The sequence below is a fragment of the Rhipicephalus microplus genome, chromosome 9 (genome assembly GCF_043290135.1).
Source record: "Rhipicephalus microplus isolate Deutch F79 chromosome 9, USDA_Rmic, whole genome shotgun sequence".
Lineage (NCBI taxonomy): Eukaryota > Metazoa > Arthropoda > Arachnida > Ixodida > Ixodidae > Rhipicephalus > Rhipicephalus microplus.
In genome coordinates this window covers 62320756-62347770 of record NC_134708.1, presented here as the reverse complement: position 1 = coordinate 62347770, position 27015 = coordinate 62320756, and the positions used below count along the sequence as shown (strand labels likewise).

Here is a 27015-nt window from a genome sequence, read left to right as displayed (position 1 = left end):
ACTGCAGTGTAAATGAGCCTGTGACACATGAGGTACTCTTTCGTGTGCGAAGGATGTGTCACAGTGCACACAGGCAAAAAGACACTCTTCAGTGTGGCTTCAATTTATGAGTGAATGCTGCTGTACAAAAGTGGCAGTTGAAGGGGTGCTCTCCAGTATGATGTAAAGGCATAGGAGTACCAGTACCACCGTTCGCACTTTATATGTGTATAATTTTTTTTCCCTCATTCTGTTCACCATGAAATGTTAGACAATTGATAAGTCTATTCAGGAAAGCTTAGTGGCTGAGGGCGCTTTGCAATACACTGCATATACCACGTGTACGCACATATTCTTGTGCCAGTAAAAATCTTATATAGGAGTTCAGAAGAAAGCTTTCAGCGATGGATTATATGCATGACAATACTACAACAAAAACCTGGTTAAGAACAAGCATTTTTTTTTTTTCAGACAAAAAATTACCACTGTGTGCCTTCTGTGGGTCACTAACAATGCCGCCCAAACGCTAACACCAACAATGCTGCACAAATACGACATTATATATAAGGCATGTCGTCTGAATTAACTTTCAATGTCTGGGCTCTTAAAGCATTCTTAAATTTAAGCACATGGTAGCGCACGGCAGCTCTGTTTTAAGAACAGTGTAAGTACCAAAGTCTCACAGTTTACGTGATAGTGATGTGACCGAGCAGCGGGGCTACAGGCAGTCACCCAAACGCTGGGAAAGGAAGAACCCTCGCAAGGCTTCTTCATGGCACAAACACACAATTTAATTACGTATTTATAGGTGTGAAGAACACTAGGCCTCTAGAAGCACCTTTACATGAGACACGACCGGCCGTAACGAAAACCACAGAGACAGAGCACCCCTGCGCACATGTGATGCACTTTTTATACCCCTCGGTTCGTGCACGCGCTTCTCCTGAAACGCTGACTGCGTGTCACCGCGTTCGTGTGCGACGCCGACAGCATGTCACTGGCACACTGGTCTGCATTCCTTGCAGTGCACTTGGGAGTGTTCCCATGCTCCTGTGGGATGCAGACAGCGTTCTCGTCGACGAGCACCTCTTGAGGAGCTGATGGGTATCTCTTGCACTGTCGATCCCCAGTCATGACAATAGTAATATTTCTATGTAGTGCTATCACGGTCATATAAACACAACTACGGATCCTCACATGATCAAAAAACTACAGTGCCGTATGTACGCCTGCCAACAGTGCGCAAGTGCATGACCTAAAGCCTGTTTTTTTTTTACAACCAAGCCACTATAAAAGGCTGCATTCACACAGCATTTAATATAAGTGCTCATGTTCTGGAGGATGCCAAGAGCATTTTGCGATGTGCTTGAAACAGCGGCATCTACTCTGAATGGCAGGTATGCCAAATATAAACAGCACTCTGGAAAGTTGCACTCACCGATCTTATTACAATGCATTAGCAGTCAAGAAAAACCAAATGCTTTCGTAAGTCGTATCAGGCACACGTACAAACAGTTACACTAGCGTTGACTGACCGGACAAACCACACTTTGAGAACGTACATCACATAAGCGCACATAGAAACACGACTTGGCTAGAAGACTACGCAAGGAGCAATCCTCACTTCACCCTTCGGACAGTTGCCGCCAGACGGCGACTGTGCTCGATCTCGCGACCTATACCTGTTTCCCGTTGTAGTTGAGTAAGTAGTGTGGAACCGCTGCAGGGCATAAGTGTTTCGTGCCTGCTGCTCGTTGGCGAAGGGAGGTCAGTTAGCCGGTGCGGACCGAAGCACAGCTCGGTAGTTGTCTATGTTCACCGCGTTGATAGATGGTGGGAACGAGGCAGGAGGTAGTCCAGGCTGGTTGCCTCGGTAGTAGTCATCACTGCTGGAATGGCTTATTTCACGGCACCAGAGAAGCTCTTCCCGAAATATCTGTCATATTGTCGATGACAGGTCAGATGGAGGGTTGGCGTCGACGCTATCTACTGTCGGCACGTTAGCCATGCGGCGCATATTTCGGCGCTATACGACGCATCTTCAGTGCTTCAAAGGTATGGCAGTGCTTCATGATGTCGGCCACAGATGACAGGTTTTCTTTGGTGATCAAGAATTGGTACACATCCTCTGCTATGCCTTTAATAAAATAGCCAACTTTGTCTTCTTCAGACATACCGAGGTTAACAACTTTACAAAGCTTCAAAATCTCCTCATAAGTGGTGCAAGTTTAACCAGGCCACTGAGCCCTTTGAGAGATGGTGTGTTCAGACTGCTTCTTTCTCATTGTGATATCGTCAAAGAACTTTTTCAATGCGTCTACAAACATCTCCCATGTGGTGAGCATATCTTCGTGGTTGTTGTACCAGAGGAGGGCAGTGTTGGTGAGAAAGAGCACGACATACGATATCTGAGCGACGGAGTTCCAGCTGTAAGTTCCCTAACCCGCTTGCACTGCTTCAACCACCCGTCCACGTCTTACTCGCCAGTCCCACCAAATCTTGGCGGCTCCTTGTAAGAATGGGAAGAAGCAAGCGTCCTCGGGAAATCGGTTTCAGAGGCATCTCTCCTGTTTGTGTTGGTGGTAGTCCCGCAAAGCGAGGACTACGATGAGCGCAAAGGGATGGAAACTCGTTGTTAGAGACTTGGGGTACCCAGCACCTCGACCATTCTGTTACGTGACTTGTAAACAAGGTTGAACAGCGGTTTATTCACAGGGGACGGACAACAAACACGTGCCATAACTGCGCGTCATTCGCCTCTTCACCCTTTCAATCATTTTTTGCTGTTGGTTCAATCTAGTGAACCCACTGTAACACTATTTTACGCAGTCATGGTACAAAACAAAGCTGCGCAAATCACTCTAAAATTGATTACATATTTGAAATCAGCCATCAAAAGTTATGCAAATAGCTAGAACTTTGTAGAGCTGTTCTACAGATTAAAAAACCTTGAGTTGCATCTTCTATGAAGAAAGTGCATGTAGACAACTCACTTTTTATGTTGACTTTCTTGTATGCTGACAGTTCACATGTTTTACACGATGGTGTTTCCGTGAAAAAGATGCATTGCAGTGGCAACAGGAGAATGGACGTTCTCCTGTGTGGGTGCGCGTGTGCCTAATGAGGCTCCCCCTCTGTGAAAATGACACACTGCACTGGTCACAGGAAAACGGATGATCTCCTGTGTGTGTGCGTATGTGATTCCTTAGGGTCTTGCTCAGTGAGAACGATGCACCGCAGCGGTCACAGGAAAAGGGACGCTACCCTGTGTGGGTGCGCATGTGGGCAGTGAGGGTCGCCTTCTGTGAAAAACGACGCACTACACTGGTCACAGGAAAACGGACGCTCCCCAGTGTGTGTGAGCATGTGATTTATGAGGGTATTTCGCCGGGAGAACGATGCATTACAGCAGTCACAGGAAAAAGGACGCTCCCCTTTGTGCATACGAATGTGTCTTTTGTGGTTAGTTTTCCGAGCAAATGCAGCTAGGCACAGGTGGCAACGAAAGGGGTGCTCGCCCGTGTGTTTGAACAGGTGTCTTTGCATGAGGGCCTTGTTTTTGGTCGCGTAGCTGCACTGACGACACGAATGCAGTCCGTCTCGTACCGACACAAGTGAATGATACGCCTCACAGGCGGCCGAAGACAAGGAACCTGAAAAACCAGAGAGACAAAATAAAGGCAATGAAAACCTTACATGCATTGTGTGCAACTACACAAGAGCCCTAGGCAATGAAGAAAAATTACTGCACTTGTAGATGAAATACATAATCACCTTCGCATAAGCAAGCCACATGTTCTTGGAGCAATAACCGTGCCACGACGACATGGTTACAAACAGTTTCCCTCTCTCTTTGTACATACTATGTCTAAAACATGAGAAGACCTCCAGTAAATGTGCCCGTATACAATATCGATGTAATTCTGGTACTATACCTAAATGACAAAGCTTATTTCATATACACCATTAAATTAGGCCATATTCCAGTAAAACACTTATTGCACTTTTTTTTCCCGTATAAAAATCCATGAAATGCTGCACAGTAACCAAACACCTTCACATTTCAATGCACGAAACATAAGAAATGAAATATGAGTGAACAAGGTCAATATGAAAAGAACTGCAAAATATTAAAAAGGAATACAACTCATAAAGAAGAGATAAAAATTATATCACACTTTTGGTGGAGAGAAATGCTCGCACACTTATGCAGACAGGAAAAAGTATAAGTTTTTTAGTGTACTTGCACAGTTTGCACGATTCCCAATATTGTCTCTAAACTACTTCAGAGACAGCATAATGATTGAATAAAACAAAAGTAAGCTATGCACCATATAATGCTCCAGACACTTACTCATACAGACATACGAGCACAAGTTCCACTTCATCGCATAACTATGCTAAAAGCTCGTTCGCTCAAATTTCACGGGACTGGAAAAAACATCCGAATCGACCAAATGCCAAATTAACCAAGAACATAAAAAAAAAAACTAATATTTGTAAGATCAAAACATTTTCAATGTGTTCAATTTGTAAATACTCTACTTATTTTGCATAAGAGAAGCGAAAAAGCCTGATAGATGTTCTCCACAACACCCTTACCTACAGCCACAACCATTACCTGCACTATGTGCTCATGTATTTTCCACAAGTAAAATGGTTGATGGCTGGCACTTTGTGCTCAGCAATCGACAACGACTCAACGAGTTATTTTGGTTCAGGCCAAATATGACCAAATTAAGAGCTTCATGCCATTAAACAATGCAGAATCTGGCCTCGACCAACAAACATGTTCGATTTATCAAGTTCTTACTGTTCAGTAAGACAATGACAATTACATTTCTAAGACTGTCCTTATATACCAGAACGGTAAAACAACCTTGCATATATTACAAAATAGTGCGATCAACTCAATGCCCTAAGTGCATTTTAAGCATCACCGAAAGAAAAGGCAAAGGCAAATACGAATGATCGAATCAAGAACGATAATATATTTTATGAGAGAAGAAAATAAGAAAGATTTAGGCAAGTTTAAATGGTTGTTGCTAAGTAAGTGGAACTGCAAAACAATAAGTTTATTTGTCCATATCGAAAATTTTGTTGACAAGAAAACACAACACACACAAACACATGCAACAATGATTGAGAGGGCAAAATGCATAATAAAGTAACATCAGGTTGCCACTACGAAATGCTTATATTCAACAGTGTAAAATCAAAGAGGCACTACCGAGTGTTGCCGTTGCTTCGATACAAATTAATTCTTTTCGGCACATGCGGATGTGTAAAGAAGTGCAAGAATAAATGCTTAACATCCACCATGGATTTACAAAACAGGCAATACTTCTTCACACTGATGAAACATAACCATCACAAAGAAATTCATTATACACTCCCTCCAAATTTCAATTTACAAACAGAGCCAGAACTGAATAGTGAATTTCACTTATTTCAATGAAGCCTATTCTATGGAACAATCCACGGACATGGACCACATCACCACCATAATCCCATATTACAAAATATTAAGCAACAATGTTATCATGAAATAATTATTATTTCCAAGATGACACTAGAGCCATGTCTTTCTGGCAATATCCAAAGCACGAGACTTGTTCATTTCTTCATAAAGGCATGGACACATCTGCAAAAGTACACAAACAACTGCTAAAAAAAGCAGAAACAACGCAATATACTAAACATTAGCTGGGCTTCAACAAACCTTTTTTCTTATTATTGTAATTGAGTGAACCCTTTTCATTACCTAGTTGGTGCCTACTTATTTTTTTAAAAGACAACCTCTATACAGAGGGCAATACCAATTTGAGCACTTAAGTTTGGAAGAAAATGTAATATGAAATTGAACATTGAGGCAGTGAATTGTAGCAGCATATTAGATATAAAAGAAACAAATGCTTTGTGAACTGAACCAAAGAGCTATGTGTGTGTTCAACCATATTAGCACAAGATATCTCGATAGATTATATTAAACAGAGGCCTTGTAGCTAAATAAAGATGGTTGCATTACTGTTGATGCCAGGCAATCAAATGTGTAGACATTCTCTTTTAGACATTGCGGGACGTTTAGAATATGACTTTCTTGAGTCGTAGCAATAATGAAAGACAACACACACGTGAGACTTGAGCCAGCGAGTAAGCACAACTGCATGTTCTATGCGCTTGAATAGCAGTGTCTCTCTCAACCATGACACATGAAATGAATTTTCAGTGTCATTATTGAGGTTTCTCAGCTCAATAAAGGAATGATCAGAATGAATCTATAAAAACAAAGGGCCGTGAAAAAATTGGGGTATCTGAAGCTTCGCCTTTGAGAGTTGAACACGACAACAATAAAAACAAAGGGCCGTGAAAAAATTGGGGTATCTGAAGCTTCGCCTTTGAGAGTTGAACACGACAACAATATCCTGTTTCTGGTGCGTACTTCAAACACTTAGTGTATGAAATCTTTTCAAACTTGCTGTGCACCCGCTAAATGGTCTCAAGTGGGCTACGTCACAGCAGCACCAGCCCGATGTTTACTCGTTGCTTGCAATTTCTGCAGTTCCTCGCCGACTTGGAGAATCTGAACTTCTGGGATGTCACATGCTCTGTCTCTGATGCACATGGTTCTGCCCAATCATTCCTGGCTCGGCATGTGGACGTCATGGACTGTCTGCCATGGGCACGTCATATCACTTCGATGGGGGACGATACCTGCGCATCACCCTTCGAGCTACCGCAAACCAGTGTTTACGGCAACCCGTTACTTTGTCGTTCCGTGAACTGGGAGCGCAAGGGAACACACACAACAAGCAAAGAGGCACGCAGCAAGAGCGCTCGTGCTGTGTGCCTCGTTGCTTCATGTATGTGTTCTCCCGCGCTACCAGTTCGCTGAACATTCATTCAGAGTATTTTAGAAGATCCCGTTGAGAATGCTAGTACGCTGTAGTTCAGCATTAACTTCTGCGTTTAACAATACATTGAAAATTATCTGCCCACAAATCGAATGCGTCCACAGGCTTGAAAAAGTATGTAGTGACCAAACACGACCTGTCATCCTAAAGGTTTCTACCACGGTGGAGGAAGCCCTTCTTTTTAAAAATGCATTTAAACTGAAAGGCTCAAACGTGTTTATCACAGAAAATATTTTTGCAAATATCAGACACATACAGATGAAAATTAGAGAAGCTTGACTTTATTTTTGAAACAACGGCTCTGAGGTGACCTTAAGATACGATCATGCGTTCATTGACAACATAAGTTATAATTGAGATGACACCTCGTACTCCTTAGCGAAAGTCTCATATTCCGCACCTGGCTCTCGATTTTGATTACCCGCATCTTCGAATCCTACCTTATCCACTGCATGATCTCAATGTAGCCTTCATGAAAACATGGCGGTCCTAAAAGTCAATGCTTGTAGTGTTGTTAAAAAGCTTTCAGATCTATTGTCTCTTGTCGCAACTAATACCTCTCATATCATTGGCATCATAGAGTCATGGCTTCATTGTAACATTTACGATTTTGAGTACACTCCACCCCGTTTCATTGTCGTACTTAAGGACAGAACACAAGGCATCGGCGGCGGCGTTGCACAACTTATCCGGTCAGATATCCTGTTCTCAGTGCTGCCCTTGCCTGCTGAAACAGAACCTATCTGATGCAAGGTCTACCTAAAAAATCGGTGTACTGTAGTTAGCATTGTGTATCGCCCACCCAGATCATCCCTTGAAGTTCTTCAAGTTCTTGCAAATTTTATGTGCAATGTAAATATCGCTTCAACAAGACTTATCTGTATGGACGATTTTAACGCTCTTGACATCCATTGTCCTTCTCTGACTGTAATGGGTCATGATGCTACAATATGCCATGAATTAATAAATATTTCTCGATCCTTCAGGCTTACTCAAGTCATCTCATGTCCAACTAGGCTACTTTTTATCCTAGACCTAGTTTCCTTAGGTACAGATCTAGCTGACAGCAACTTCTCTTGCAAAATAGTTGAGGGATTCTCGGATGATAAAGTCAGCTTGTTAACACTTTGCTATCCCATGTCCAAATCACCTTATACATTCACCTGCTTTCCCAATTTCACTCGTGCTGACAACACTTCCACAACTGATATACCTAGTTTGGTACATGTTCTGTGCTTTCTGACAGTCAAGACATATATCTTGTATTGTTAATTACTTTGAAGATCTTGTAAAGGCATGTATCTAATGATTTTTGCCAATTATGACAAAAAAAAGCAATGCTGATCTTCCTTGGATTACTTGAATTACTCGTGACCTCTTGCATTTATCTCCTCATGTCTGTCGACTTAGGCGCTCCCGAAGATCTAATTATCACATTGCCCTAAACGGGTTTCAGAGTGCCAAGTATCAACTCAACTCAATGATGAAAACAGCGAAAGATTTTTTTACGCATTCTGTTACATTATCTATTGAAGACTACTCTACGCAAACTTTGTTGTTCTATTTTGCCTAATGCTGCGTCACCTCCTTCTTTCGAATTAGATAATGACATCATAACTGACCCACCAGCTATATATAATGCTTTCAATACCTATTTCCAGTCTGCATTTGTTTCTAACAACAACACCATCCTTTGTGAGGTATTCCTCATTCTGAACAAATCAGTGATATTGAAATAACAAATGAACGTATTCTTAGCTTTATCTGAAAACTTGAAGTAAAGAAATGCATCGGCCCGGACGAGATGCACCATACATTCTTAGTTCGCTATTCTCTATGGTCATCCAAATATTTAACAATCATATTGAATAAATCCTTATTTTCTAGCACTGTTCTCTCTTCATAGAAAATGGCTCAGTCTCTTTAAATCTGGCGATAAGGAGTCTCCATTAAATTATAGACCAATATCATTTACTTCTCAATCATGTAAAATGTTACAACATATCACTCATAAGAAGATTAAGCTTTTCTTGGAATCAAACAGATTACTATCTCACAGACAACATGGTTTTAGACGTGGTTTCCGCACAACAACACAATGAGTTGAATTCACACACGATATTTTGCTTAGCCTTGATCATGGCGACCATGGTGATGGTATATTCATTCTTTGACACAGTTTTACATTCTAAACTCCTTGCTAAACACGTGATATTAAACAATGCTCAATTCGTTAATTGTTCGTCTAGCTTTTTGTCATCTCGCTTTCAGTTTGTTTCTTAAAGGTGAACCAACTCTGCTGTTATTAATGTAACATCGGGTGTGCCACAAGAGTCGACTCTTGCGCCTTTAGCTTTTCGTGATCTGCCGTGGGATCTGCCGAATTTTTTATTTGCATGTGTATCCATTTTCGGTCACGCACAAGATCAGGCAACAAGACCAGCAGGGCTGCAAAGGATTCAGAGATATTACCAGTTATGTTAATGAGCTTTTCACGCTGAAAGAATCTATCAGCACACATATTGCTAAAAGAATTTATAGGAGTGATGACCAACACCTGCAGGGTTGTAGATGATCCACTGATACCTAAGCTTTATACATGGTCCAACATATGAACTGCTATTTTTGAGACTGAATGACACAGTGAACTATGAGTGCCATCGTTCAGCGGGCTCAGAATACACGGCAAAGTCTATCACCATCATCAGGTTCGGCTCTAAGCGCCACATGTGCAGCAACTCGCTGAGAGATTCCCATGGAATCAACTGACACCATTTGTCCGAACTCCCAGAACATTGAGTAAGTTTGCATCCTCCCTTTTGGTATATCCGGGCGAATGCTCCATAATTCATAGTGACTCGTGAACTCAGCATTTGCTATTAAAAGCTGGAGAAGTGACATGCATCACTATTTATGAGAGCCATAAATGTGCTAAAGGATTACAGAATCACTATGATTTTGACAACACAAATTTCAGCCATAGTAGACTTCTTTGTGACTGACCAGTGCTGTGCACGAAAAATGTTTCCACATCTGCTTGGAATTAGGTGGTCACAATATTAAAGGTGCTCATTAAAGTGTTCTCTTTAACAGTGTTCTGTACTGTACAATGGTGCAAAAAGGGGAGGGAGAAGGTTAAAACTTTCTTGACCTGGAGCTCTTCTACTGAAAACCTGCAATTCCTAAGCTAACTAAGATAGATTAAATGACAACGCTGTCAGAGTACGCTGCAGAAAACAAATAAGTAAAGCCTATTCAAAAGACTACTTAAATATTGTAACACAGATGCAGGAGTGAAGTTTATGATTTCTGCCAGTATAACAACCAATTTTAGACTTGGATGATGTTCTTCTAGGACATTTCTAGGCAAATTCTGCCAAAATGAATACTCCTTTTCTAAGGATAACAAAAAAGAAGTACAGTCGACTCTCATTAATTCAAACTTGAAGGGACCCCTGGATTTTGTTTGAATTATCAGGCTGTTTGAATTATCAGAACTTCTCATATATGCGACTCTGGGTAAGGTGACAGCACAAATTATGATCAGACATCTATATTCACACTTTTAAGCATCTCTAGATCCTAACTACACAAAAACAGAGAGCGGTGCATGTATGGTCAACAAGTTTATTGACTATCTACTGCTGACTAGACCTTTTAAAAAAATCATGGATGGTCAACTGCTTATTTGCCACATGCGCATTTAGCACAAAGCTCTCGATGCCAGTAAGTGCTGCCAGTTGATTCTGAGAGTTTTCTGTTGTTGTCAGAAATTTTCTCACTTTAGCAATGTACTGGAAAGCCTGTGCAGTTGTCACATTTTCCACTTCCGGTTCTTCTTCACTTTCACTGCTGTGTTGTGCTGGCAGCACCTCTGCCACCAAGTCATCGAGTGTGTCCTCCCTGCACACGCACAGGTTATCATCAGTAGCTGCATAACTGTCGAGGTCGGCAGCTATGTTGTGCGCTTTTAGAGCAGACAGCACTTGGCTTTCATCGTCGCCCTCAGTCTGCAAGCAGTCAGATGAAGTGGCAATGCTGCAGCCAGGTATGCGGAAGGCATGCTCGAAGCAGTTCCTTATTGTTGCTGATGTGACAGCATTCCATGCGTCGGCGAGCATGCCCAACGATGAGAGTAGTGTGACACTGTAAGGCATGGAATTGTCCATACATATCAGCATTCTCTTTAGCAGTGTTTTCCGGTAATTAAGCTTCAAGCATTTGATTACCCCTTGATCCAGGGGCTGGAGGACAGCTGTAGTGTTAGGAGGCAGAAATTCAAGGCGAATTGCTTCCAGCCCCTCCACGTCGCCGTGCGCAGGGCAGTTATCAACAATGAGCAAAATTTTCCTTTTCGCTCGCTTCAATTGCCCATCCAGTTTGCGGAGCCAACCCTCGAACAAAGCTTGCGTCATCCAGGCTCGCGTGTTTCCGTCATATGCAACTGGGAGCGTTCGGACGCCTTTAAAGCACCTGGGACGCTTTGACTTGCCCACAACGAAGAGTTCTGGCTTGTGACTTCCGTCCATATTGGCGCAAACCATGACGGTTAACCGTTCTTTGCTCAGCTTTCCGCCAGTGCAACGCTCTCCCTTGCGACACAAGGTTTCATCGGGCAGGCACTTAAAAAACAGCCCCATTTCGTCGGCATTATATACATCAGCCGGGGAGTATTCAAGCAGCAGGCTTTGAAGTCTAGTCTGCCGCCAGTCAGAAGAAACAGCTTCATCGACCACTGCTGCTTCACCACTCACTGTTTTGAAGGAGAGACCGTGGCGTTCCTTGAACAGAGAAATCCAGCCATCGCTGCACTTGAAATCTTCAATTCCCAAGCGCAAGGAAAGTTCTTCAGCTTTCTCTCGTAGGATTGGCCCATTTATCGGTAAATTGGAGCTCCGTGCGCGCTTGAGCCAAAGAAGCACGGCGTTTTCGAGATCCGGGTACGCAGCTTCCCTAAGCCTTTTCCGATCGGGAGCGAAGCGGCTCGCGTTATTCTGCAGCTTGTCTTTGGCTTTCAGAATGGTTGTGAGAGTACTTTTGGTTATTCCATACTTCAGTGCCACTTCGGTCTTCTTTACCCCAGCGTCGACTTCTTGGATAGCGGCCAATTTCTCTTTTAGGGGTAGTGTCCGATATTTTCCTCGCGGTGACATGGTCGATCGAAAAATGCGCAGCATGTAAGAAAGACGGGCAGACCTGTACGCATTCTGTGGGCAGGTCACGTGCTTCGGAGTCGGCCGGCGCCACCGGCACGCCGGAAAAGCAGAGATAAGCCGCGAGCCAGCTTCGTAACCACCGGGCCGTTTTTGTTTTTCGTTTTTTTTTCCACCGCGGCGCGGAATGCTGAGAAATGATTGTGTGGCAAAACCTTTTCCCTTGAAGTTTTAAGGCGCTTATTTTTCAATATCAGACTATTACGATAATCATAAGCACGCAAATTTTCAAATATTGCCGGCAAATCAGCAGAAATTTTCCGGTATGGACAGGCAGAAAGTACGAATTAACCGAATGACGAAGTTTGAATTAAGCGGCTTTTAAATACATTGAAAGCATAGCGAGCCAACCAAAATTTTGAATTTTGTATGAATTAACCGAAAGTTCGAATTATCAGAGTTTGAATTATCGCGAGTCTACTGTACTTTGAGCCACTCTGCACAAAACTACACTAATGATGATGAATGAATGCTAGAAAAGTGCAATCTGTATAACATGCAGTAGGATGAATAAAGTTGACAAATGTGAAGTGACATGCAACACATGAACTAATATCTGGGGTTTCACATCCCCAAACCCACGATGTTTCATAGAAATGCACGCTAGCAATGCTGTCGCGGAAAATTTGGCAATCACGCGCTCACGTGAGAACCCAAGAGCAGGCGTGTGTGCCGCACCGCAAGTTGACCATCAGCAGCACATGATAGCCTCCGAGATTATATGCATGACCCTCTGAGGCATTATTACCCCTTCATGTGCATTGACGTTTAAATTACACATGGCTTTCTGTAACGTTTTTTTTCCCAACCATTGCTATATTGTGTTTACATGCACCTGCCACATCATGCAAGCCATATCTTCACATGAGACATGCTGAGAAAGGTGCACTAGACAGAGACAGCACTTGGTCAAGGAGCCAGGCCCGAAGACATCAACAAGCACGACTGTTTGAGGCACGCACACATGTAAAATCTCCTGTTCGCACGGGAGGCAACCGAACCTTCGAGATTGTGCGGGCACGATTGGAAGTAGCAATGTATTGCACTAAATCTGATGGCTGGACGAGTTTGTGCGTATCCACATACGTCCCCAACACCACTGCCACTCTTACGACGTTCTGCACAATTTTGAAGGCTCTCAAGTGACAAACAAATTTTTTCTCTGCAAAATTCGAGCAAAAAACTGTTCTCAATGCAAGAAATGGGTAAATCCGAGCTGTATTCACAATAACGCATTTCTTTCTAGGCCCCACAGTATAGCAAACTCCATTCCTAAGGCACTTGAAGAAAAAATGATAAGTAAAAATACAACAAATAATATTTAGTGCAAAAAGTGAACTAAATCAGCACAAAGGTGAATTCAAAACAAAAAGATGCATAAGTGATTCAAGTGATAAATTAAAAGTGAATCAGATGTGAACCCTTCACGTACAAAGCTTTAACAATGAAAACCAATAGTCATATTCAGAGGTGGGAGAGAGAACACTGTGGTTACCTACGATTGTCAGAAAAAATTACGGTTGTCTTGTTAACAGGATAGCATTTTGCATATGCAATAGTCAGCATTAGATGAATGTATGCTCTGTAAGCACTTTCTGCATTCCTTTTTGCGACAGAATTATCTATAACAGGGGTACAACAGCGAAAACAAAATTTGGTGCAATGTTTGGAGCAGCAAAATATTAATTTCGGAACAGTAAAATCGAAATTTGAAGCAGGTTACGGGAAAAAAACGAAATTTTTATCATGAAAAATCGAATTTGGAGCACTGTAAAAAAGAATGCTAACATTTAGAAACAAAATATATGTACAACACATTCAACCCATCTAAAAAGTGCTGCAGAGCGAACATGAGAACTGCTATTTCAATTAAAGTAGTATTCTGAATTACCTCACTGAACAAACAATGATGAAGTTCACGTTAATATGTGCCACAACTGCTGAATCCTTTGACAGACTCTGCGAATGCAATTGTGGCTCTGCCAAGCTGGCGACCTTAAAATTCGGGAGATTTGTAAAACCAAGGAGTAAGGGTGGCAAAAAAAAAGAAAAGAAAAAAACTGACACACAATATGTCATTGGCTGCTCCAAATGATTGCCAGTGACTTTTTTATACGTCAGCAATCATACTAGTACTCAATTATGCGGCACATACACACATCGGTATTGAATAAAATGTGCTGTGTCCCATGACTAGCGCCAACAGCCCCTTCCAAATCATGTACACTTTTCAGCGGGGCACTGGTGTACTGCAGCCGAGGTGCCTTATAAACCAACCTGCGCTGGTTAGAACAAGGCCAAGCATATGTCGAAGTGCTAACCCCCCCCCCCCCTTCCCCGATTGTTTTTTTCTTTCATGATAGAGACAACTTCTCGGTTCGCTTTCAACGTGCATTCATGGAGATAAAGTAACAACGATGCGCGCCTGTTGGCCCGGCGCCGGATATCTATCCCCGCAACGACGCAACTTCAAGCCAGAAAAGTGTGTGAAGTGCCACTGCTATGGAAACCAACACAGTGGTTGGCAACAACGATGTTTGCAGTTTGTCGACCTCGTTCGCATGCAAAAAATGTGACATACGTTCCTAACATGCCATAACCACGTTTGCCAACTAGGAAATTCATATTTTCCGTGTAGCGCTGGTGGCTACAGCAATGCATTTTTTTTTTTCGCAGAAGTTCAGTCGTCTCGCCTATAGGTATCTGCTGTGGTCAGCGGACCGATGGGCGTGCGTTGTTGTTACTTCATCTTATACTTTGACTGGTCAATCCAGCTCGCGAGTGTCCTCATTTAATGAGTATCTAAATTACAACGTGGTTTAAGGTTGAGGCCTGCACGCTTAGTTTGATTTGTCGCTGAAATTAGCAGGCCTGAGATCATTTTGAGGCTGGTCGGGCATTTTAGCGGGTGGCGCAATTTCAGCGAGTTTCATGGTTTTTGCGGAGCTCGGTGCAACAATGGCGAATGGTATCAAATTGGTGCGATTGGCACAATTGGCACAGCTGTTGCACCCCTGCTTAAAATGCAGCCCAGACAAAAAATATCCCATAAAAACTCGACCCATGAAATATATGGAACAAAATTTGATTGGACGAAGCTAACATGAAACTGGAAAATTTTTTTTTGAATTCAATGAGATAATTTTGACATCACGGTTCTGGCTGATCACAAGTGGGTAAATATATTTCTGCTGTCCTTGGGTCACATAGGTTCAGTGAACACAGAAAAAGTGGAGCGATCTTGTGCGAATATGAACACACTGAGATTGTTGCTTCGAGTAAATAATGTTGAGCCAATGCAGTACTGGAAGAAATGATTGCTTAGGTGAATGCAAAGGTGTTTTCACGTTTCTCCTGTCCTTGATCACGTCGGTGCACTGCCAGCAGGAATGCAGTCCACCTTGTACGGACATGAGCAAATGGCGCTGCACACGGGACGCCAAATGCAAAGAACCTGCGAAGAAACGAGGAAAACAGAATGGTAATGCAAACCATACGCCACATGCTGCATGAAACAGGACTAGAGTACCAGGCAATCAAGAAGTGTTGCTGCGTACGTAAGCAACATTCTGGGCAACATTTGCCGATAAAAACATGTTGCTGAAGTGCTAGCAGTGCAACAATCGAAAACATGTGTCACCCAAGTTGCCATCTTTCGGTGCATAAGTACTACACTTAGTCAATGCAGCTGCCTGCTGCCACTACGTAGACATCCGACTTGAATGATATAGACACTATAGTTAAACGGCAACAAATAAGACATCTGCTTGTTACAACAGACTGTAAAGCTTTCAACAAATTATTGGAGTTAGTTAATAAAATTATATGTACAATGCCAAGCAGCAAAAGCTTCATTCGATATTGCTACTTATTAAGCATGTGAAATAGTACTACTGCTAGATAGTATTACTTCCTTTTAATGGCTAGAGTAGCATTGCCATTTTATGTGGTGAAAAGCACATGCACATTTTTATGCATAAAACAATGAATTGTTGCTTTGTACACATTAGCATACTTCATGTATTTGACAATTTTAAATAATTTGAGTGAAAGCATGAAGATATAGTGGAATATCAGAAGTAAATTATTCACTACAATGTTTCAGCACCCTACATGACGACACACATGTACACATTACACATTATCGGCTTGCATAACTGGTTATCCTGAACACATACAACGGCTACACATTGAGGGAACATTTAGAAGGCCCGCTTGGCATCTTTAAATAATTGAAACTCTTTCAATGTCGAACTAAACAATGCCCACACCAGCTTAAGAAGAAATGCCCTGAGACCTAAAATGCAAGTTTTTATTCAAAATTACATGTTTTTCATTTTTAATAACTTTCTATCACAAGTTTAGTTTCTCTAGTTTCACGACAAAAAAAACCAAGAAAACTGGAGATTATCATTAAAATCAAAGTAGGTTAATGTCACTTTCAAATAGTACAAGGTGACTACTGAAACAAAAAAGTGCTCGTTGTCTAGAGCTCCCTGAATATTGTCACCTGGCTGCTTGCCAGTGCGTTTTTGCATAAGGAGTTCACTGAAACCACATGCTCAAGATAACCATAATTGACAAGCTCTCATGATGGAACAAATCACCTTAAAAAGCATTTTCCACAAATATGCTTTCCACAAATATGCTTTCCACAAATACATTTTCCACAAATATGCTTTCCACTTACACCTTTAAAATGCGTTTTTCTTAAGGTCCATGTTAGGTCAACTTCTTTAACTTGGACATAATATTTTTAGTACTTCTGGTAGCCTAATCAGAACGAAAGTTTGCCACCTACATATTCCTCAACATGTGAAGGATGCAAGACTTTCCTTTAAAACTTGATATCCCCTGTATAATTATTATGAACCAAAAGTAAGCAATTATGATGGTTTGTGATTATATTCAAAAGTGATCAATAGTAATTTGATTTTTTAAACTATCACAGCTTTAATAGTGGCCCACTCTTTAAAGAATCCTTCGCAGCTATTCCGGCGAAGCTTGCAAACCTCTAACCTATTAGAATGATGTTGCCCGACTTCAGCCTAAAACGGTTCTCTTCAATGGGTTAAAAAAATTGATTGTAGTGCATCCACGTGAAGAAACAAAAAAAAGGTCATGTAGCTTATTCTTTGTCAGATGACTGCAAACTGTTGGCACTGACGCTATTGCAGGTTCAGTTTCATTTGAGACTTGGATACACATGAAGTCTTGAGTGAAATCAGCATGTGCTGTGACTTTAAGAATACATAGTGTTCATGTGATGTCACTTATGCCGTTGTCGCCCTCTCCCACCATGCCTGGGTACGTATGGCAGTTCACGTGCTGCAGCGCGTTTTGTGGGAGGCTAGTTATCTGTTGCTGTGTACAATGTTGAAAGGAGGCATTGTGGCTTTTTTGTTGTCGTATTTTAACGAGCTCATCGGATCAGGAAGGACTCGTTTGTTCACTCGATACAAGATCAGAAAATCAAGATGTGCGGCACGTATACCAGCCCCCGCATACACCGGCTGCCCGCCACGACCTACGAGGGCCCATTATCTCGCTTTCACTACAAACACCACAAAGTGCGTGGCCCAAGAACAAGTGAAAGCCCAAAGTCTCTCGAGCCACACTTTTAAGAGCGGATGAGCGAAGCGCAGCAGCTCTTATCAAAAATGAGTCCTGCAAAGCTAGGCAAGCTTACAAGAGATATAAGATTAATAATAAAATATTGCTGCGGCCCACGCCACCAAAGTAGCAGCATACCTCCCCCCCCCCCCCCGAGTGTTTTAAAAAGTGCTGATGTTGAGCCTCTTTGATTGAAATTTGTGGAAACAGCCAAGGAAAACATTATGCGAGACAGATAGAAAGTTCGCGTGGTGCATGCCACGGTAATGCCAGTCATCACTTTTTTTTTCGCGTATGTTTTGAATCCTTTTTCACCTGGTAATTAACCTTTTTTTTTTGTACGCTAATGTACAGTGGAGACCCTGAAAATGATGGAGACCGTGTTAGGGAATTAATTGACTAATTTTCGAAAATCCTGACCCCCCTACTCGAACCGATTGGCTATACTTCAATATGAACAAATATTGTTTCGCATCATTGTTCACAGTTTGCTTCAATGCAATACCTGAATTTCCGTGATCACCATCACGATTTTGACCGCCTCCCTGACACGCTGATTGTGCACGCAGTGGTCACGGACAAGTTTGTATGTACAGTATCTTGGTAAGCTATCTCTGTTTGCAAGTAAGTGCTTGGCTATGGCACTAACCAGGATTGAAGTTACACCTGAAGACACGAATATCACCGAGTTTCTTCAAGTAGTTTTTTTTTTGTTAATCCGCGCCAGCCAAACACGCCGGTACTTTTCGGAAAATCGCAAAGTGCGTTCTCAACTTTGAGTAATAACTTTCGGCGAAGAAACACACCAAAGCTCTGCTCTCTCTTCGGGGACTACTAAATTAACTTGCCTCACTAGCAGCCCTCAAACTTGCATCGTGAGGCAAAACTAAATAGGTGCAAGCTTGAGGAGACAACATGGTAGCGGTAGGCGACAAAGTCGGCAGGTGCCCGGGCATGTCGGTGGCTTGGGGTCAGTGACGAAGACCTTACGACGATAATCTCTTGGTGAAAAATGAGCCAATTTCTGTCACCATTGGCCAGGCACCGAAACCATTTCGGAAGTGACGAAGGGGCATTGCGTGGCGCACGTGCACACTATGTATACAGAAGGAAAGTCAAAAAACATTGTCTGGGGTTTCAAATTGTACTATGCAAAAAATTCTTTTATTTCTCCGAATTTGAATATTGAATATTGAATAGCTTGAATTTGAATATTGAATATTGAATTTTGAATAGCTCACAAAAGTTACGTATTAAAACTTAAATGCCTTTTTTTACTGTGAATGAACAAAAGAATGAGAATTTTAGAGACTTGTTTTTTTTAGCCAGTATTAATGAGAATAGGCAATTATTGTCCGTTCTAATTCACATTGTATCCAACAAAAAACAAGCCCTTAAAATTTCCCTCATTTCTTAAATTTAAAGCGAGGGTCTCGTTTTGGCAGGTTTGATGCCTTCAGGTAGCATGCCTTCAGAATTATTGGTCAGCTGCCAGCTCATAAAAAAGATCATATGCTATAAAGCACTAGGAAGCAGAAAAAGTGTGTACCACACTCACCATTATGGCTGCAATTGGTGCTAACACTCCCCAGGTTAAATGCACAGATATGCGCAATGACGAGTGCGGGGTGATGGCTGTACTGTAGCTCAATTCGTAGGACTTATGACACTAAATCTGATAGTTGAAGGTCTGCTTTCTGCTGGCAAGTAATCTTTAAGCCCACTTTACTTTCTCTACATTTATACCACAATTACTACAAATCATGTCATATAGTTTACTTGGCCTTATCATCTGTCGATCGACAGTTGAGGCTCCTAAAAGCATGTCAACCAGACATTAGAGCGCAGCATGTGACCTGGAATTTACAATTACACCTGGAGGGCTTCTAGCAATCACTCGCTCTTCTCTCAACAAATAATGTCGTAAGCCCGAATCCCTCGACCATTGCATGACTTGAGTATTACGAGCTAAATAGTTACAACAGCTGCTGCGAGAGGCAACCCATGCACTCGCTTACGATTTCCCTAAATGTAAAACCCAAGTTCGAACAACAAATACAAAGAAAAACGCTTGAGCTTCGCCTGCAAGAATAAAACGCAGTAACGTGATTAGGCCGCATGCTCAATTCCTTCTCAACTGTTACCCTAGCTTTGCTTCTTGGTGCATGCCTCAACCATGCTGCAAGGAAACGAACAACTGTGCACACAAAATTGGCCGTTTCAAACTATCTTCGAATGCATACTGCAAGTACAACCAAGTGCCCGATACGCCACAATTATTCATGTTGCAAATCAGATAAGTGCACACTACACATTTGTAAGGCAACGTGCGAACCAACGCAGTTTATCCTTATGTTGATATTTTTGCAGCTGTAGATTAATTAAGACTGAATGCTTTTTAATAGGTGGTCTTTGTAAACACCCATTCTTTCTCACTTTCTGAAACTGGGAGCGACTCCGTGCTTCTGCCAACTAACATTACACGCGTCAAGAAGACTCCTCCCACTACGTACCATTCGCACAGTGTTTTTTCCCCCCCGAAGTTGGAAGCACGGCTCTGTGGTAGAACGCCTGCTAGTTATGCAGGTTCGCCTGGGTTCAATTCTCGATCAAACCAAAGTGTTTTATCACTTATTTCTTTGCATCCTTCTCTATTTATCAGTCATGGACAATCCGATATTTGTGCAGCCTGTCTGCAGAAACTGTGGCTTCTTAAAAGAAAACTTCGGAAAGAACCCAGTGGCATAAAACGTATATCCTGCAATGCCTGTGTGAGGTCTAAATTGGAGTACGCAACAATTGTGTGGGATCTGCGCTATCAAAAAGATGTTTCTCAACTAGAAAATGTTCAGTTAAAGCGGTGAAATTTACATTTGGCATATAAAAAAGCCTGCATTCCCCTACAAAATTAATGAAGTTCAGTAACATTACGGCGCTGGAAGCTTGGAGAAATGTTAACCGCCTTTCATTCCTTCATGGCTGGTTTGCAGGTACAATCAATTTAACTTTCCCATCATCTGCTAAGCGTCTTAGTACAAGAACAATGCGGCCCTATCACAAATATTCGTTGGCACCAAGCTTCACTTGCACAAAAGCGGGGAGTCATGTCGGGACATGAAACCAGCAGAAAAGGCGGCGAAGCCCGCACAAAAGCGGCGGGCTAGCCTCAATTTGCACAAGCAGTAGATTCTACAGGTAATAATAAGCTTCTTTGATGAACTAATAAAAGTGCAACAATCCTCTTTTCGTGCCCGCTTTCTGTCGCGCCTTTATTAGTTGTTGATGGAAGCACAACAACTTGTCCAATGAACTGCTCTGATATGATGCATTCCTTCAATAAAGCTGTACGAAAAATTGCTTGGATTATTGCTGCAGGGCCCTTTTCATGATTGGTGAACAAATTACATGGAAATTTGTTGAGTTGCACATTGAAGCAACTCACAGAGGATCAGTGCTTATAAGGAACAAATACGTTATGGTATCCGAGGTAATGTTAGCCAATGTTTTGCTCTCATATGTTACATTGGTATCCAATGTAACCTGTGAAAGCACCATTACAGTGAACTTGTGACCTTCGGAGCATAAGCAAAGCACCTCAACTGCTCCACCACTGAGGCGGACACAATATTACGAAAGACAACAAGAAATAGGGACAAGGTTGGTTTATAAATCCAGCCTCAAATGAAGACCCTCAGGCACAATGGCAACTATCACGGTAGCTTCATCACGAGCGCGCACCCGATATAGTACAGATGGCTATGCCATTTGTGGTTTACCTGCATTACGCCAAGCTACGAAAGCATACGAAAGCAAGCAACAGCATATGGCATCCCAGGTCCCTGAAGTGCTCTGCACACACAGGAGAATAAAAACAGCAAGAACGGCAATAATTAGCCAAGACAGAATTGTTAATACTGGCTTTCATATTTGTTTATGAAACATTCTAGGGGCACGAAATTACTAACAATATTACTATCTGGGGTTCAATGCAAAATGCTAGTCAACATAAGACATATTACTGATTAACCCGAGCACATATCACCAGACGGTGGCACTGAAATGTGGAGCTCACAAAAACTCACTCAAGAATTGTATTTTGTAAACTCACTCGGACTCACTAAAAGTTACCTCAGCCGGACTGACTTGGACTCAAGCTTGCCAAAGTATCATTCACCTAGACTCACTCAAACTTGGACTTGCAGCTCAGAGTCTAATTGATGATTGATATGTGGGGTTTAACGTCCCAAAACCACCATATGTTTATGAGAGACGCCGTAGTGGAGGGCTCCAGAAATTTCGACCAACTGGGGTTCTTTAACGTGCACCCAAATCTGGGCACACAACCTACAACATTTCCGCCTCCATCGGAAATGCAGCCGCCGCAGCCGGGATTTGAACCCGCGACCTGCGGGTCAGCAGCCGAGTACCTTAGCCACTAGACCACCGCAGCAGGGCGCAGCTCAGAGTATGGGTCAGTCTAAATAAGCTGATCCATAAGGGGGTTTGCTGACCTATGAATGTGGCCACCAAAATTTTGGAAAGATGCCTAGTTCTAGTAAGCATTTGTTAGAATAAAAGCATGCCAGCATTTAGGTAACTCAACTTGTCTGTGAAGTGCCATTCGCTGCTTGTGAACCACAAAACGAGAATATCTGTCTTCACTAAGGCAACTCCAAAGTTATAATTAACAAGGAACTATAATTATGCCAAATGATAAGCTAGGAGGCTGTCCCAGGTACACTGTTCTTCACCCAGAGTTGCATTAGCAATGAAGACAAAGTTCAAGTAAGCATTCAAGTAAAATCAACAACATATAGGCATTGCTGGTACCAAAATGGTGCAAATATATATATTTCAAAGGGGCACTGCTAATCTTTTTGAGCCCGGTCAAAAAATGCTGCTGACAGCTGAATACTGTAGCGCTGTGTGTGGCCAGGCATTCACAATTCATTCTAGAACTTTGGTAATAATCCCTCACTCTTCTTTCTAAAAATGATTCTACATAAGCAACACTGCGGCCGATTACCGGGCCGCCGCTGGATTCTGCAACGTGCCCGAGCACACAATCGCACTGAAAGTAAGCAACATGTTCAAAGAAAAAAAAGTGCTCAAGGTCAAGATGCATGCTGATGGAGGGATAAATCTTGATGCCCCTGTGCCATTCCCTTTCTTGGTGTACTTTTCAACACACTTGTAGTACAAGAGGAGAGGGAAAACACTTGAAGCAAGCAAAAAATCGCCGTAACCCCTCTCATGCTTGCATGATTAAAAAATTCTTGCAACATGTGACACGTGAAGCAGCATGCGCTAATAATAGGACTATTTCATCATGGCTCAGAAACGTAATGCAAGACTCCTCTAACCCTTTCACAGTCATTGACGTACTGCTACGCTATCGTACTTCCTCCCACGTAGTGTCAGAGCCGTACCCACAGCCTGCGCTCTACGGAGCTAGAATTAATATTAGAATAATATCCAGAGTTTTACATCGTAAAACCACAATGTGAATATGAAGAGTGTCATGGTGCATGAAGCTGCATAGCATTTCGTGCTCCCTTTCTTAACCCTTTTGCCACCTTGCCTGTCTTCGCAGAACTCATTAGCATTACTTGTGTGCATGCGCTTTGAGTTGTCGATGAATTCGTCCCTGCGCTGCCAACTGCTAGCTTCCCGGATAGCTCAATTGGTAGAGCAACAGTACCGGTAAGGCGTTGGTCCTGGGTTCGATCCTGGAACCAGGACGAATTTTTCAGTCACTAAGAAGCTTTTTTTCCTGTGAAATCCGTATGAATTTCCTTGTGGCTTGATGCCACAAGCAGGTCTCCGAAGAACTTATTTGCATTAAATGTAGCTTTGTGCTTCACCCTGAGTGGCTTGGATGAAATCAGTGAAGCTTATTTGAACAAAAAGATAAGAAAAGCATCTATATATAAAAGTAGTCATTTGTGATTAGAAACTAGAGAGTTCTTTCGTGAATGAGCACTCTGGGCTAACCCACGTATTCTGCGGTCCTCAGCCAAGTAACCATAAACTAAGGAAGCCATGCTCCACCACATTTTCAACCTCTTCATGCCACCACACCAGTAAAGAAGTCAAACCTGACTAGTTGCGAATGTGACGTGCTGAATGCTAAGTCTGAGTAGTTTAAAAATGCGCCAAAGCTTGCACAGCAAAAAACAGTGTAAAATGGTATGCCGTGTTCGGTAGTATTATGCACGTTCAATGCATTATAACAATCCACCCAATGTGCAGAGCACCTAATCTGTTAGTGATATGAACGACTCGAACAAATGCCACAATGCATTTGTAAACAATTGTCAAAACAGTTTCAGGTATTCATATGAGCAGCACAGGTGGATTTACCTTAGCAGGCAAGAAACAAGTCTACAAAATAGCAAAAAATTTTTTCGCATTAAGCGATCACTTAATGATTGTTTACTCTGAGCCAGCAAATGCAAACATTAAATTTACACAGTTACTGTTGAAAGTACCAGTACTGATATATGAAGAAAAAACGTAAACAAACTTTGCTGCAACATCAGCCTTGACAAAAAAACGTTGATTTATTGAATCCGGTACTGACTGAACTGATTCAGGAATGCAAATGGCGCGTGCTTCATTTGCGCATGTTACCACGGTTTTTAATGCATTCTACGGCATATCGTAGCGTTATGACTATCGTGTTATAATTATTCTAGGCAAGACCAACAATGGGATTAACTGGCAATGCATGACTTGGATACTCGTCACAACGTTAAAACGGTCCGCATAAAAATAACGAAGGAGACACACGCTGCCGCTCAACCGGGATCACGAATACACACAAAAATTATAACTCGAGAATAAAGCCACCAAAAGTAGAAACTCTGGATGTAGCTCTAAGGCACACGGCGACTCTTTCCGAGATGTGCCCCTGGTTATTTTGACCTAGTGCCTTCTTAACTCTACAGTCGGTATTCAAAACATATTCTACTGTTTCCAAGAGTCACAAGTTAGGGCTGCAACTACATACTTTCCTACATTGCGATTACATACTACATTTTCCGCCCACATTTCTCGGGGCTCGAAACACGAAACTATTCAAGCACACTCCAAAGAACCGCTGAAATTGTTAAAGAAAGCAATAAGGGCAAGATTCTGTTTGCCGAAATAGGCAACATGCATCAGTTTGCTTGGAATCTTGACAAAAAATAATAATAATATAGATGCCAGTACATCACCTGCGAATGTCGGCTGCTTGACGGTAATGCATTACACACATTTCGTCGTGAAGGTGCTGTCCATTGTGTGCGTTTGACGTTCCCCGTTGGTACCATCGATACCAAGAATCCACTCGTCACTGACACCTCGGATGACCCCGTTTTCAAGTATGTCTGGCGAACTGGACGAATCTCCGCAACGTCAAAGCCACGTTGGCGCTACAATAACGGCGAACAAAACTATTCAGACGAGTCTGCAAAATGAACGTGGCGCGTCCCACTACTACATCCACCACGGAATGAAAAACAATAAGTAAACAACAAAAAATACGCGGATTGCGCGCCATCTCATGGCAGGCTGTTCGCAGCACAATTAGGTTCGGTTTCGCATTCAAGTTTAACGCACACACAGTTTTTTGATGCATTTTTACTTTAAAAAGCTAATAGACCTCTTTATTTATCGGATGTCTACAACATTATAGTGGTTGTATACGCTCTGCGACAAAATATTACTTTCTATGAATTAGTTCTTATTTCTTTGAAATTTATCTTTTCCGTTTTGAGGACTGACCGTCCGCGAAGCGTCCTGAACTAAGCACGCATTCTGACGAGTGCACCGCGATTAGAATGGAGCATGTTTATAAAAAAAATACTGCTTCGAACTGATTTGCCAGGTTTTGCTTCGTTTTCGTAAGCGTCGGAGGCTTCCGTACGTTTGCGAGAGTTGCCGCTAATTACTATTTGCGTTTAGTGCGAAGTTCTGACTCGTTACTTTCTCGCTCAGCTCAAAAGCGAAATACATAAAGTTTTCTAAATATACAGCAAACTCTATGGCGCAACGAGTCTTCCAGCGTGCTCGATGTAGCTGGTTTCGGTTTCACCTCGATTGGGGCCATGAACTTCGGCGATTATCTTTTCGAATAAGGTGCGTTTTCCGAGAATGTTAAGATGTGGGTGTATCAAAATATGGCATCCTACAAACTTTTCAATACAGATAACGACAAGTAATCAAAGTTATAAAAGAGGTTTTGTTTATAGCTCAATAGAACGTAGACTTGAGCGCGCCAAAGTTTTTCCGCCTCGGCGTAATTCATTTGCGAGGACAACAGCGACCTCACTATATATATATATATATATATATATATATATATATATATATATATATATATATATATATATATATATATATATATATATATATATATATATATATATATATATATATATATATATATATATATATATATATATGAGATATGGCACAACGGGAGCGTTGTCAACAAGGATAAATATATTTATTTCCCAACAGTACAGTGAACTAGAATACTTGTAGTGGCAAAAGCGCCCCCCTGCTCGTGAGTCTCAGGAAGCTGCCGGCCGTGGGCGGCGCTGGCGTAGTAATCGCGAGGTGCTGCTGCGGGGATTTGGGCATCTTTCCAACAGCTGCGCAAGCTTCTTCCCTTTCTTTCTCCGTTGCATCGCACTTTAAAAAAATGGGCAGCTACAATCGACTAACCTGGCGAACGGTTTTGCGTGCTGAGATTATGTACTGAACGCTTTGCGAGCCTGTGCTTCACTGTGAAGAGCAGCATCATGTGCAGCTCCCGTCGACTTCGCAGCGTAGCGTCGGACGGGCTTTTTTTTTTTTTTGTAATAAGCCTCGTGTTTTTTCAGAGCACCTCAGCTTCAAATCACGGATATCTGATATGAATTCTTTGTCATTAACGTGCCACGAGCCACGACTGGTGACGCCCTTGACCAGAGTAGCAATTTAGCGGCTCGAACCGCAATGTTTGTCTCGATTATCGGCCTTCTGGTGTATTATGGACTGCATTCCATTTCGAATGTGTGCCGTAAGCGGTACTCGTTTTTCAGTAGAGCAGGACTTCTTGCTGTTGGTTCACATGCGGACAACTTTTGCACGACTACACTAGTTTGTAGACCAAACAGATAGCCCTGTCAGCACCGCTTTCAGCACTTGGAGTCCCACAGTATTTTAGCCAGGAGAATAGTTATTATAAAGAAGAGGCTGTGTGACAAAATGGCAAATGAAAGAAATATTTCGGCAACACTTGATACAACATTTATTTAGGTTGT

The 27015-nt window shown here is 42.2% G+C and overlaps 1 protein-coding gene and 1 long non-coding RNA gene across 2 annotated transcripts in view; one reads left to right on the top strand and one right to left on the bottom strand.

The window, feature by feature from the left end:
• Nucleotides 1-8248, top strand: part of LOC142771825 (uncharacterized) — a 65148-nt gene extending 56900 nt beyond the window's left edge. The window contains exon 3 of the mRNA XM_075873727.1: nucleotides 6542-8248. Within this exon, the coding sequence (XP_075729842.1) occupies nucleotides 6542-6874 (333 nt within the window). The 3' untranslated portion in view covers nucleotides 6875-8248. The remainder of the gene's footprint in view (nucleotides 1-6541) is intronic.
• A 6697-nt stretch (nucleotides 8249-14945) lies between these two features.
• On the bottom strand, nucleotides 14946-25178 carry LOC142771829 (uncharacterized). Its single transcript, XR_012886172.1, has 2 exons — nucleotides 24940-25178; nucleotides 14946-15560 (listed from the first exon to the last, which is right to left on the bottom strand). It is a non-coding gene; the product is annotated as an uncharacterized LOC142771829 (long non-coding RNA).
• Nucleotides 25179-27015: the final 1837 nt, after the last annotated feature.